The 12,112-nt window shown below is 60.5% G+C and overlaps 1 protein-coding gene across 1 annotated transcript in view; it reads left to right on the plus strand.

Moving 5' to 3' along the window:
• CPSF1 (cleavage and polyadenylation specific factor 1) overlaps positions 1–12,112 on the plus strand; it is a 114,566-nt gene that overhangs the window by 21,389 nt on the left and 81,065 nt on the right. Inside the window, exons 8-12 of the mRNA XM_082290193.1 lie at positions 258–397; positions 5,345–5,455; positions 8,409–8,502; positions 10,327–10,414; positions 11,222–11,347. Of these exons, the coding sequence (XP_082146319.1) occupies positions 258–397; positions 5,345–5,455; positions 8,409–8,502; positions 10,327–10,414; positions 11,222–11,347 (559 nt within the window). The remainder of the gene's footprint in view (positions 1–257; positions 398–5,344; positions 5,456–8,408; positions 8,503–10,326; positions 10,415–11,221; positions 11,348–12,112) is intronic.

Below are 12,112 nucleotides of genomic sequence, written 5' to 3' on the forward strand. Positions count from 1 at the left end.
CCACAGGCGGGTGGCAGTGCCACAGGACACGTGTGGGGGTCAGGGTCACTCTGTGCCCCCCAGGTGACACTGGGGTGACATTGGGGTGTCCCCACAGGCGGGTGGCAGTGCCACAGGACACGTGTGGGGGTCAGGGTCACTCTGTGCCCCCCAGGTGACACTGGGGTGTCCCCACAGGCGGGTGGCAGTGCGACAGGACACGTGTGGGGGTCAGGGTCACTCTGTGCCCCCCAGGTGACATTGGGGTGTCCCCACAGGCGGGTGGCAGTGCGACAGGACACGTGCAGCATCGTGGCCATCTCGCTGAACATCCTGCAGCGCGTCCACCCGGTCATCTGGTCACTGAGCTCGCTGCCCTTCGACTGCACCCAGGCCCTGCCCGTCCCCAAACCCATCGGTCAGTGACGGGGACAGGGGGGACACAGGGGTGGGGACAATGGCACAGGGACGCTGATGGGGACAGGGACACAGGGACAGGGACACAGGGACAGTGACAATGGCACAGTGACACTGGTGAGGGCAGGGACACGGTGACAGGGACAGGGACAGGGACATAGTGACAGGGTCCCTGCCTGTCCCCAAACCCATCAGTCAGTGACGGTGGCAGGGACACAGGGACAGGGACACAGGGACAGTGATAATGGCACAGTGACAGGGACGGGGACACAGTGACAGTGGCACAGTGACACTGACACAGTGACAATGGCACAGTGACACAGGGACAGGGACACAGGGACAGTGGCACAGTGACACTGACGGGGACAGGGACACAGGGACAGTGACAATGGCACAGTGGCATTGATAGGGACACAGGGGCAGGGACACAGGGACAATGAGAGTGGCACAGTGACACTGGCGGGGATAGGGACACAGGGACAGTGACAATGGCACAGTGACAATGGCACAATGACAGTGACAGGGACAGGGACACAGGGACAATGGCACAGTGACACTGGCGGGGATAGGGACACAGGGACAGTGACAATGGCACAGTGACAATGGCACAGTGGCACAGTGACACTGGTGGGGACAGGGACACAGGGACAGTGACAATGGCACAGTGACAATGGCACAGTGACACTGACGGGGACAGGGACACAGGGACAGGGACACAGGGACAGTGACACTGATGGGGACAGGGACACAGGGACAGGGACACAGTGACACTGACAGGGACACAATGACAATGTCACAGTGACAGTGACACGGTGACACAGGGACAGGGACACAGGGACAGGGACAATGGCACAGTGACACTGACAGGGACAGGGACAATGGTACAGTGACAGTGACACGGTGACACTGACAGGGACACAGGGACAGGGACACACTGACAGGGACAATGGCACAGTGGCACTGATGGGGACAGGGACACAGGGACAGTGACAATGGCACAGTGACAGTGACATGGTGACACTGACAGGGACAGTGACAATGGCACAGTGACAGTGACACAGTGACACTGACAGGGACAATGGCACAGTGCCAGTGACACGGTGACACTGACAGGGACACGGGGACAGGGACACACTGACAGGGACAATGGCACAGTGGCACTGACGGGGACAGGGACACAGGGACAGTGACAATGGCACAGTGACAGTGACACTGACAGGGACAGGGACACAGGGACAGGGACACAGTGACAGGGACACAGGGACAGTGACAATGGCACAGTGCCAGTGACACGGTGACACTGACAGGGACACACTGACAGGGACACACTGACAGGGACAATGGCACAGTGGCACTGACGGGGACAGGGACACAGGGACAGGGACAGGGACAATGGCACAGTGGCACTGACGGGGACAGGGACACAGGGACAGTGACACAGGGACAGTGACAATGGCACAGTGACAGTGACATGGTGACACTGACAGGGACAGTGACAATGGCACAGTGACAGTGATACAGTGACACTGACAGGGACAATGGCACAGGGACAGTGACACGGTGACACTGACAGGGACACGGGGACAGGGACACACTGACAGGGACAATGGCACAGTGGCACTGACGGGGACAGGGACACAGGGACAGGGACACAGGGACAGTGACAATAGCACAGTGACACAGTGACACTGACAGGGACAATGGCACAGTGGCACTGACGGGGACAGGGACACAGGGACAGGGACACACAGGGACAATGGCACAGTGACAGTGACACGGTGACACTGACAGGGACACAGGGACAGGGACACACAGGGACAATGGCACAGGGACACTGGTGGGGACAGGGACACAGGGACAGCGACAATAGCACAGTGACAGTGACATGGTGACACTGACAGGGACAGTGACAATGGCACAGTGACACGGTGACACTGACAGGGACACAGGGACAGGGACACACAGGGACAATGGCACAGTGACACTGGTGGGGACAGGGACACAGGGACAGTGACAATGGCACAGTGACAGTGACACGGTGACACTGACAGGGACACAGGGACAGGGACACACAGGGACAATGGCACAGTGACACTGGTGGGGACAGGGACACAGGGACAGTGACAATGGCACAGTGACAGTGACACGGTGACACTGACAGGGACACAGGGACAGGGACACACAGGGACAATGGCACAGTGACACTGGTGGGGACAGGGACACAGGGACAGTGACAATGGCACAGTGACAGTGACATGGTGACACTGACAGGGACAGTGACAATGGCACAGTGACACGGTGACACTGACAGGGATAATGGCACAGTGGCACTGACGGGGACAGGGACAGGGACACAGACAGGGGTCCCTGGTGGGTGACAGGGGCAGGGTAGGGACAGCGGTGGTGACAGTGAGGTGATGATGGTGGTGGTGGTGGTGATGGTGACAATGACAGTGACATTTTCTTTGTGCCGGGGGTGTGGTGGTGGTGACAATGACGCTGTTCTTATCCCGGGGGGTGGTGGCAGTACGGTGACAATGACAATGTCCCCATGGCCCCAGTGTTCCCAGGAGGCGTAGTGATGGTGACAGGGTGATGGTGGCAGTGACACTGTCCCCTGTCTGCAGGCGGTGTGGTGATGGTGACGGGGTGATGGTGACAGGGTGATGGTGACGGGGTGGTGGTGATGGTGACGGTGTGATGGTGATGGTGTGATGGTGACAGTGTGATGGTGACGGTGACAGTGTCCCCTGTCTGCAGGCGGTGTGGTGATGGTGACAGTGTGATGGTGATGGTGTGATGGTGACATTGTGATGGTGACGGTGACGGTGTGATGGTGGGATGGTGACAGTGTGATGGTGACGGTGGTGGTGTGATGATGTGATGGTGACAGTGTGATGGTGACGGTGACACTGTGATGGTGACGGTGACACTGCTGGTGACGGTGTGATGGTGATGGTGTGTTGATGACACTGTGATGGTAACGGTGACACTGCTGGTGACGGTGACGCTGTCCCCTGTCCGCAGGCGGCGTGGTGATGGTGATGGTGTGTTGATGACAGTGTGATGGTGATGGTGACGGTGTGGTGGTGACGGTGACACTGATGGTGACGGTGTGATGGTGACGGTGACACTGTGATGGTGACGGTGACGCTGTCCCCTGTCCGCAGGCAGCGTGGTGATGGTGTGTTGATGACAGGGTGATGGTGATGGTGACGGTGTGATGGTGACGGTGACACTGTGATGGTGACAGTGACAGTGTGATGGTGGGATGGTGACGGTGTGACGGTGTGATGGTGACAGTGTGATGGTGACGGTGACACTGCTGGTGATGGTGTGATGGTGATGGTGTGTTGATGACACTGTGATGGTGACGGTGACACTGATGGTGACAGTGTGATGGTGACGGTGACAGTGTGATGGTGGGATGGTGACAGTGTGATGGTGACGGTGACACTGTGATGGTGACGGTGACAGTGTGATGGTGGGATGGTGACGGTGTGACGGTGTGATGGTGACAGTGTGATGGTGACGGTGACACTGCTGGTGACAGTGTGATGGTGATGGTGTGTTGATGACACTGATGGTGACGGTGACACTGATGGTGACGGTGTGATGGTGACGGTGACGGTGTGATGGTGACGGTGACGCTGTCCCCTGTCCGCAGGCAGCGTGGTGATGGTGTGTTGATGACAGTGTGATGGTGATGGTGACGGTGTGATGGTGACGGTGATACTGATGGTGACGGTGTGATGGTGACGGTGTGATGGTGACGGTGACACTGTGATGGTGACAGTGACAGTGTGATGGTGGGATGGTGATGGTGTGACGGTGTGATGGTGACAGTGTGATGGTGACGGTGACACTGCTGGTGACGGTGTGATGGTGACGGTGACCCTGTGATGGTGACGGTGACACTGATGGTGACGGTGTGATGGTGACGGTGACACTGGGATGGTGACGGTGACACTGCTGGTGACGGTGTGATGGTGATGGTGTGTTGATGACACTGTGATGGTGACGGTGACACTGATGGTGACGGTGTGATGGTGACGGTGACCCTGTGATGGTGACGGTGACACTGCTGGTGACGGTGACGCTGTCCCCTGTCCGCAGGCGGCGTGGTGATGGTGTGTTGATGACAGTGTGATGGTGACGGTGACACTGTGATGGTGACGGTGACGGTGTGATGGTGACAGTGTGATGGTGACGGTGACACTGATGTGACGGTGTGATGGTGATGGTGTGTTGATGACACTGCGATGGTGACGGTGACACTGTGATGGTGACAGTGACAGTGTGATGGTGGGATGGTGACGGTGTGACGGTGTGATGGTGACAGTGTGATGGTGACGGTGACACTGCTGGTGATGGTGTGATGGTGACGGTGACACTGCTGGTGACATTGTGATGGTGCTGGTGACAGTGTGATGGTGACGGTGACCCTGTGATGGTGACGGTGACACTGCTGGTGACGGTGTGATGGTGATGGTGTGTTGATGACACTGTGATGGTGACGGTGACACTGCTGGTGACGGTGTGATGGTGATGGTGTGTTGATGACCCTGTGATGGTGACGGTGACACTGCTGGTGACGGTGTGATGGTGACGGTGACCCTGTGATGGTGACGGTGACACTGCTGGTGACGGTGTGATGGTGACGGTGACACTGCTGGTGACATTGTGATGGTGCTGGTGACAGTGTGATGGTGACGGTGACCCTGTGATGGTGACGGTGACACTGCTGGTGACGGTGTGATGGTGATGGTGTGTTGATGACACTGTGATGGTGACGGTGACACTGCTGGTGACGGTGTGATGGTGATGGTGTGTTGATGACCCTGTGATGGTGACGGTGACACTGCTGGTGACGGTGTGATGGTGACGGTGACCCTGTGATGGTGACGGTGACACTGCTGGTGACGGTGACGCTGTCCCCTGTCCGCAGGCGGCGTGGTGATCTTCGCCGTGAACTCGCTGCTGTACCTGAACCAGAGCGTGCCCCCGTACGGGGTGGCCCTCAACAGCCTCACCTGCGGCACCACCGTCTTCCCGCTGCGTGAGGGACCGCGGCCTTCCTCCCCCTCCTCCTCCTCGTCCTGGTCTTCATCTTCCTCCTCTTCGTCCCACTTCATCCTCCTGTCCTTGTCAGCCACGTCTTCGGCCTCACCCTCGTCGTCCTCGTCGTCGTCTTCCTCACCATCCCCGTCTGCGTCCCCCATCATCGCCCTTGTCTTCACCTTCGTCATCCTCATCTTCCTCCTCCTCATTCTCGTCCTCGTCTTCCTCCTCCTCGTTCTCATCCTCGTCTTCCTCCTCCTCGTTCTCATCCTCGTCTTCCTCCTCGTTCTCATCCTCGTCTTCCTCCTCCTCGTTCTCATCCTCGTCTTCCTCCTCCTCGTTCTCATCCTCGTCTTCCTCCTCCTTGTTCTCATCCTCCTCCTCCTCCTCACCTTTCTCATCGTCTTCCTCGTCTTCTTTTTCTTCCTCCGTCCTCCGTCGCCCTCATCTCCGTGCCCTCCTCCTGCTCTTCCTCCTCCTCTTCCTCCTCTTCATCCTCCTTCTTCTCCTTCTCTTCCTCCTCCTCCGTCCTCTTCGCTCTCATCTTTCTCATCCCTCTCTGTGCCCTCCTCCTCTTCCTCCTCCTCTTCCTCATTCTGTTTCCTTCTCTTTTTCATTTTTGTTTTTCTTTTCTCCTCCTCCATTTCCTCCTTCTCTTCTTCCTTCTCCTTCACTCCCTCCTCTTCCTCTTCTTCCTCCTCCTCCTTTCCTCTCTTTTTCCTCCTCTTCATCCTCCTCCTCTTCCTCCTTTTCTTCCTCCTCCTCTTTTTCTTCCTCTGTCTTCCTCCTCCTCTTTTGCTCTCCTTGTCCTTTGTTATCCTGTCTCGTCCCTGCCATGTCCCCATCCCTGTCCCTGTCCCCATCCCCATATCTGTCCCTGCCCTGTCCTCTGTCCCCATCCCTGTCCCCTGTCCCTGTCCCTGTTTCCGGCTCTGACCTGTCCCCATCCCCAGCTGTGACTGTCCCTGTCCCCTGTCCCCATCCCCGTCCCTGTCCCTGTCCCCATCCCCATCTCTGACCCCATCCCCATCCCTGTCCCCTGTCCCCTGTCCCTGCCCTGTCCCCAACCTCGACTGTGACCATCCCCATCCCTGTCCCCCGTCTCTGCCTTGTCCTTTGTCCCCATCCCTGTCCCCATCCCTATCTCTGACCGTCCCCGTCCCCGTCCCTGTCCCTGTCTCCATCCCCATCTCGGACCATCCCCGTCCCCTGTCCCCATCCCTGTCCCCTGTCCCCTGTCCCCATCCCTGTCCCCGTCCCCATCCCCGTCCCTGTCCCTGTCCCCATCCCCATCTCTGACCCCATCCCCATCCCTGTCCCTGTCCCCTGTCCCTGCCCTGTCCCCAACATCGACTGTGACCATCCCCATCCCTGTCCCCCGTCTCTGCCTTGTCCTTTGTCCCCATCCCTGTCCCCGTCCCCATCTCTGACCGTCCCCGTCCCTGTCCCCTGTCCCGATCTCTGACCATCCCCCTCCCTGTCCCTGTCCCCATCCCTGTCCCTGTCCCTGTCCCCATCCCCATCTCTGACCGTCCCTGTCCCCCTGTCCTCGTCTCTGTCCTTGTCTCTGTCCCCGTCCCTGTCCCCTGTCCCCATCCCTGTCCCCATCCCTGTCCCCTGTCCCCTGTCCCCATCCCTGTCCCCTGTCCCCATCCCTGTCCCCATCCCTGTCCCCATCCCTGTCCCCATCCCTGTCCCCTGTCCCCTGTCCCCATCCCTGTCCCCTGTCCCCATCCCTGTCCCCATCCCTGTCCCCGTCCCCATCCCCGTCCCTGTTCCTGTCCCCATCCCCATCTCTGACCGTCCCCATCCCTGTCCCCATCCCCGTCCCCTGTCCCCATCCCTGTCCCCGTCCCTATCTCTGACCGTCCCCGTCCCCGTCCCTGTCCCTGTCCCCATCCCTATCTCTGACCCCATCCCCATCCCTGTCCCTGTCCCCTGTCCCTGCCCTGTCCCCAACCTCGACTGTGACCATCCCCATCCCTGTCCCCCGTCTCTGCCTTGTCCTTTGTCCCCATCCCTGTCCCCGTCCCCATCTCTGACCGTCCCCGTCCCTGTCCCCATCCCCGTCCCTGTCCCTGTCCCGATCTCTGACCATCCCCCTCCCTGTCCCTGTCCCCATCCCTGTCCCCTGTCCCCATCCCCATCTCTGACCATCCCCGTCCCCCTGTCCTCGTCTCTGTCCTCGTCTCTGTCCCCGTCCCTGTCCCCTGTCCCCATCCCTGTCCCCATCCCTGTCCCCTGTCCCCATCCCTGTCCCCATCCCTGTCCCCGTCCCCATCCCCGTCCCTGTTCCTGTCCCCATCCCCATCTCTGACCCCATCCCCATCCCTGTCCCCTGTCCCCATCCCCGTCCCCATCCCTGTCCCCTGTCCCCATCCCCATCCCCGTCCCCATCCCCATCCCTGTCCCCATCCCCATCCCCATCCCCATCCCTGTCCCCGTCCCTGTCCCCTGTCCCTGTCCTGATCTCTGACCATCCCCGTCCCCTGTCCCCATCCCCGTCCCCTGTCCCCATCCCTGTCCCCGTCCCCATCTCTGACCATCCCCGTCCCCCTGTCCTCGTCTCTGTCCCCGTCTCTGTCCCCGTCCCTGTCCCCCGTCCCCATCCCCGTCCCCATCCCCGTCCCCATCCCTGTCCCCATCCCTGTCCCCATCCCCATCCCCGTCCCTGTTCCTGTCCCCATCCCCATCTCTGACCGTCCCCATCCCCATCCCTGTCCCCTGTCCCCATCCCCGTCCCTGTTCCTGTCCCCATCCCCATCTCTGACCGTCCCCATCCCCATCCCTGTCCCCTGTCCCCATCCCCGTCCCTGTTCCTGTCCCCATCCCCATCTCTGACCGTCCCCATCCCCATCCCTGTCCCCATCCCCATCCCCATCCCCATCCCTGTCCCCATCCCTGTCCCCATCCCCGTCCCCATCTCTGACCGTCCCCGTCCCTGTCCCCAGGGATCCAGGAGGGCGTGAGGATGACCTTGGACTGTGCCCAGGCCACCTTCATCTCCTACGACAAGATGGTCATCTCGCTCAAGGGGGGTGAGATGTGAGTCCGGGGGGGTCTGGGAGGGGTCTCCAGGGATTTTGGGGGGCTCCCCAAGGATTTTGGGGTGTCCTGTCACCCCCCCCGAGGTGCCACCCCCCTGTCCCAGCCGTGTCCTGGTGCTGATCAGGGACGGGATGAGCTCTGTCCCCTCCTTCCACTGGGACAAGGGGGTGTTCCCATGGATTTTGGGGTGTTCCCATGGATTTTGGGGCGGTTCCCAGGGATTTTGGGGGTATTCCCAGGGATTTTGGGGGTCTCCATGGATTTTGGGGTGGTTCCCAGGGATTTTGGGGTGGTTCCCAGGGATTTTGGGGCAGTTCCCAGGGATTTTTGGGGTGTTCTGAGGGTCCCGTGTCCCCCTTTGTGCCCCAGCCGTGTCCTGGTGCCGATCAGGGACGGGATGAGCTCTGTCCCCTCCTTCCACTGGGACAAGGGGGGATTCCCATGGATTTTGGGGTGGTTCCCATGGATTTTGGGGGTCTCCATGGATTTTGGGGTGTTCCCATGGATTTTGGGGGTATTCCCAGGGATTTTGGGGTGTTCTGAGGGTCCCTTGCCCCCTTTGTGCCCCAGCCGTGTCCTGGTGCCGATCAGGGACGGGATGAGCTCTGTCCCCTCCTTCCACTGGGACAAGGGGGGGTTCCCATGGATTTTGGGGGTCTCCATGGATTTTGGGGCAGTTCCCATGGATTTTGGGGGTGTTTCCATGGATTTTGGGGGTATTCCCAGGGATTTTGGGGTGTTCTGAGGGTCCCTTGCCCCCTTTGTGCCCCAGCCGTGTCCTGGTGCCGATCAGGGACGGGATGAGCTCTGTCCCCTCCTTCCACTGGACAAGGGGTTCTCCATGGATTTTGGGGTGGTTCCCATGGATTTTGGGGTGGTTCCCATGGATTTTGGGGATGTTCCCAGGGATTTTGAGGTATTCCCAGGGATTTTGGGGTGTTCTGAGTGTCCCTTGCCCCCTTTGTGCCCCAGCCGTGTCCTGGTGCTGATCAGGGACGGGATGAGCTCTGTCCCCTCCTTCCACTGGGACAAGGGGGGATTCCCATGGATTTTGGGGGTCTCCAGGGATTTTGGGGTGTTCCCATGGATTTTGGGGTGGTTCCCATGGATTTTGGGGTGTTCCCATGGATTTTGGGGTGGTTCCCAGGGATTTTGGGGCAGTTCCCAGGGTTTTTTGGGGTGTTCTGAGGGTCCCGTGTCCCCCTTTGTGCCCCAGCCGTGTCCTGGTGCCGATCAGGGACGGGATGAGCTCTGTGCCCTCCTTCCACTGGGACAAGGGGGGGTTCCCATGGATTTTGGGGGGCTCCATGGATTTTGGGGCAGTTCCCAGGGATTTTGGGGGTATTCCCAGGGATTTTGGGGCAGTTCCCATGGATTTTGGGGTGTTCTGAGGGTCCCTTGCCCCCTTTGTGCCCCAGCCGTGTCCTGGTGCTGATCAGGGACGGGATGAGCTCTGTCCCCTCCTTCCACTGGACAAGGGGGGGTTCCCATGGATTTTGGGGGTCTCCATGGATTTTGGGGTGGTTCCCATGGATTTTGGGGTGTTCCCATGGATTTTGGGGCGGTTCCCAGGGATTTTGGGGTGTTCTGAGGGTCCCTTGCCCCCTTTGTGCCCCAGCCGTGTCCTGGTGCCGATCAGGGACGGGATGAGCTCTGTCCCCTCCTTCCACTGGGACAAGGGGGGGTTCCCATGGATTTTGGGGTGTTCCCATGGATTTTGGGGGTGTTCCCATGGATTTTGGGGCGGTTCCCATGGATTTTGGGGGTATTCCCATTGATTTTGGGGTGTCCTGAGGGTCCCTTGCCTCCTTTGTGTCCCAGCTACGTGCTGACGCTGATCACGGACGGGATGCGCTCCGTGCGCTCCTTCCACTTCGACAAAGCGGCCGCCTCCGTGCTCACCACCTGCGTAAGGATCTGGGGCACCTTGGGGACACCCTGGGGCACCCTGGGGACACCCTGGGGACACCTTGGGACACCCTGGGGCCACCCTGGGGACATCCTGGGGCACCCTGGGACACCCTGGGGCACCCTGGGACACCCTGGGACACCTTGGGGACACCCTGGGGCACCCTGGGGACATCCTGGGGCACCCTGGGACACCCTGGGGCACCCTGGGACACCCTGGGACATCCTGGGGCACCCTGGGGACACCTTGGGGACACCCTGGGACACCTTGGGGACACCCTGGGGCACCCTGGGACACCCTGGGGACACCCTGGGACATCCTGGGGCACCCTGGGGACACCCTGGGACACCTTGGGGACACCCTGGGACACCCTGGGGACACCCTGGGACACCTTGGGGACACCCTGGGGCACCCTGGGGACATCCTGGGGCACCCTGGGACACCTTGGGACACCCTGGGACAGCCTGGGGGCACCCTGGGGACACCTTGGGGACACCCTGGGACACCCTGGGACATCCTGGGACACCTTGGGACACCCTGGGACAGCCTGGGACACCCTGGGGCACCCTGGGGACACCTTGGGGACACCTTGGGACACCCTGGGACACCTTGGGGACACCCTGGGACACCCTGGGGAAACCCTGGGGACACCCTGGGACACCTTGGGGACACCCTGGGACACCCTGGGGCACCCTGGGGACACCTTGGGACACCCTGGGGCACCCTGGGACACCCTGGGGACACCCTGGGACATCCTGGGGACACCTTGGGGACACCTTGGGGACACCTGTGCCCCCCTGTGCCCAGATGGTGCCCCTGGAGCCGGGCTATCTCTTCCTGGGGTCCCGCCTGGGCAACTCGCTGCTGCTCAGGTACACGGAGAAGCTGCAGGAGCCCCCGGCCGGGGGGGCCAAGGAGGGGCCTGACAGGCAGGTGAGCCCCAAAATCATCCTGAGGGAGCCCAAAAATCACCTGGGGGAGCCTGAAATCCACCTGGGGGAGCCCGAAATCCACCTGGGGGAGCCTGAAATGAACCTGGGGGAGCCCGAAATGAACCTGGGGGAGCCCGAAATGAACCTGGGGAGCCCAAAATGAACGTGGGGAGCCCAAAATCCACCTGGGGGAGCCTGAAATGAACCTGGGGAGCCCGAAATGAACCTGGGAAGCCCAAAATCCACCTGAGGGAGCCCAAAATCCACCTGGGGGAGCCTGAAATGAACCTGGGGAGCCTGAAATGAACCTGGGGGAGCCTGAAATGAACCTGGGGAACCCGAAATGAACCTGGGGGAGCCTGAAATGAACCTGGGGAGCCCAAAATCCACCTGGGGGAGCCCAAAATGAACCTGGGGGAGCCCAAAATGAACCTGGGGAGCCTGAAATGAACCTGGGGAGCCCAAAATCCACCTGGGGGAGCCGAAATGAACCTGGGGTGCCCGAAATCCACCTGGGGGAGCCTGAAATGAACCTGGGGAGCCCAAAATCCACCTGGGGGAGCCTGAAATGAACCTGGGGAACCCGAAATGAACCTGGGGGAGCCTGAAATGAACCTGGGGGAGCCCAAAATTCACCTGGGGAACCCCGAAATGAAGCTGGGGAGCCCAAAATTCACCTGGGGAACCCCGAAATGAACCTGGGGAGCCCAAAATCCACCTGGGGGAGCCCAAAATCCACCTGGGGGAGCCCGAAATGAACCTGGGG

The sequence above is a fragment of the Coloeus monedula genome, assembly GCF_965178545.1.
Source record: "Coloeus monedula genome assembly, chromosome: 1".
In the NCBI taxonomy this organism is placed as follows: domain Eukaryota; kingdom Metazoa; phylum Chordata; class Aves; order Passeriformes; family Corvidae; genus Coloeus; species Coloeus monedula.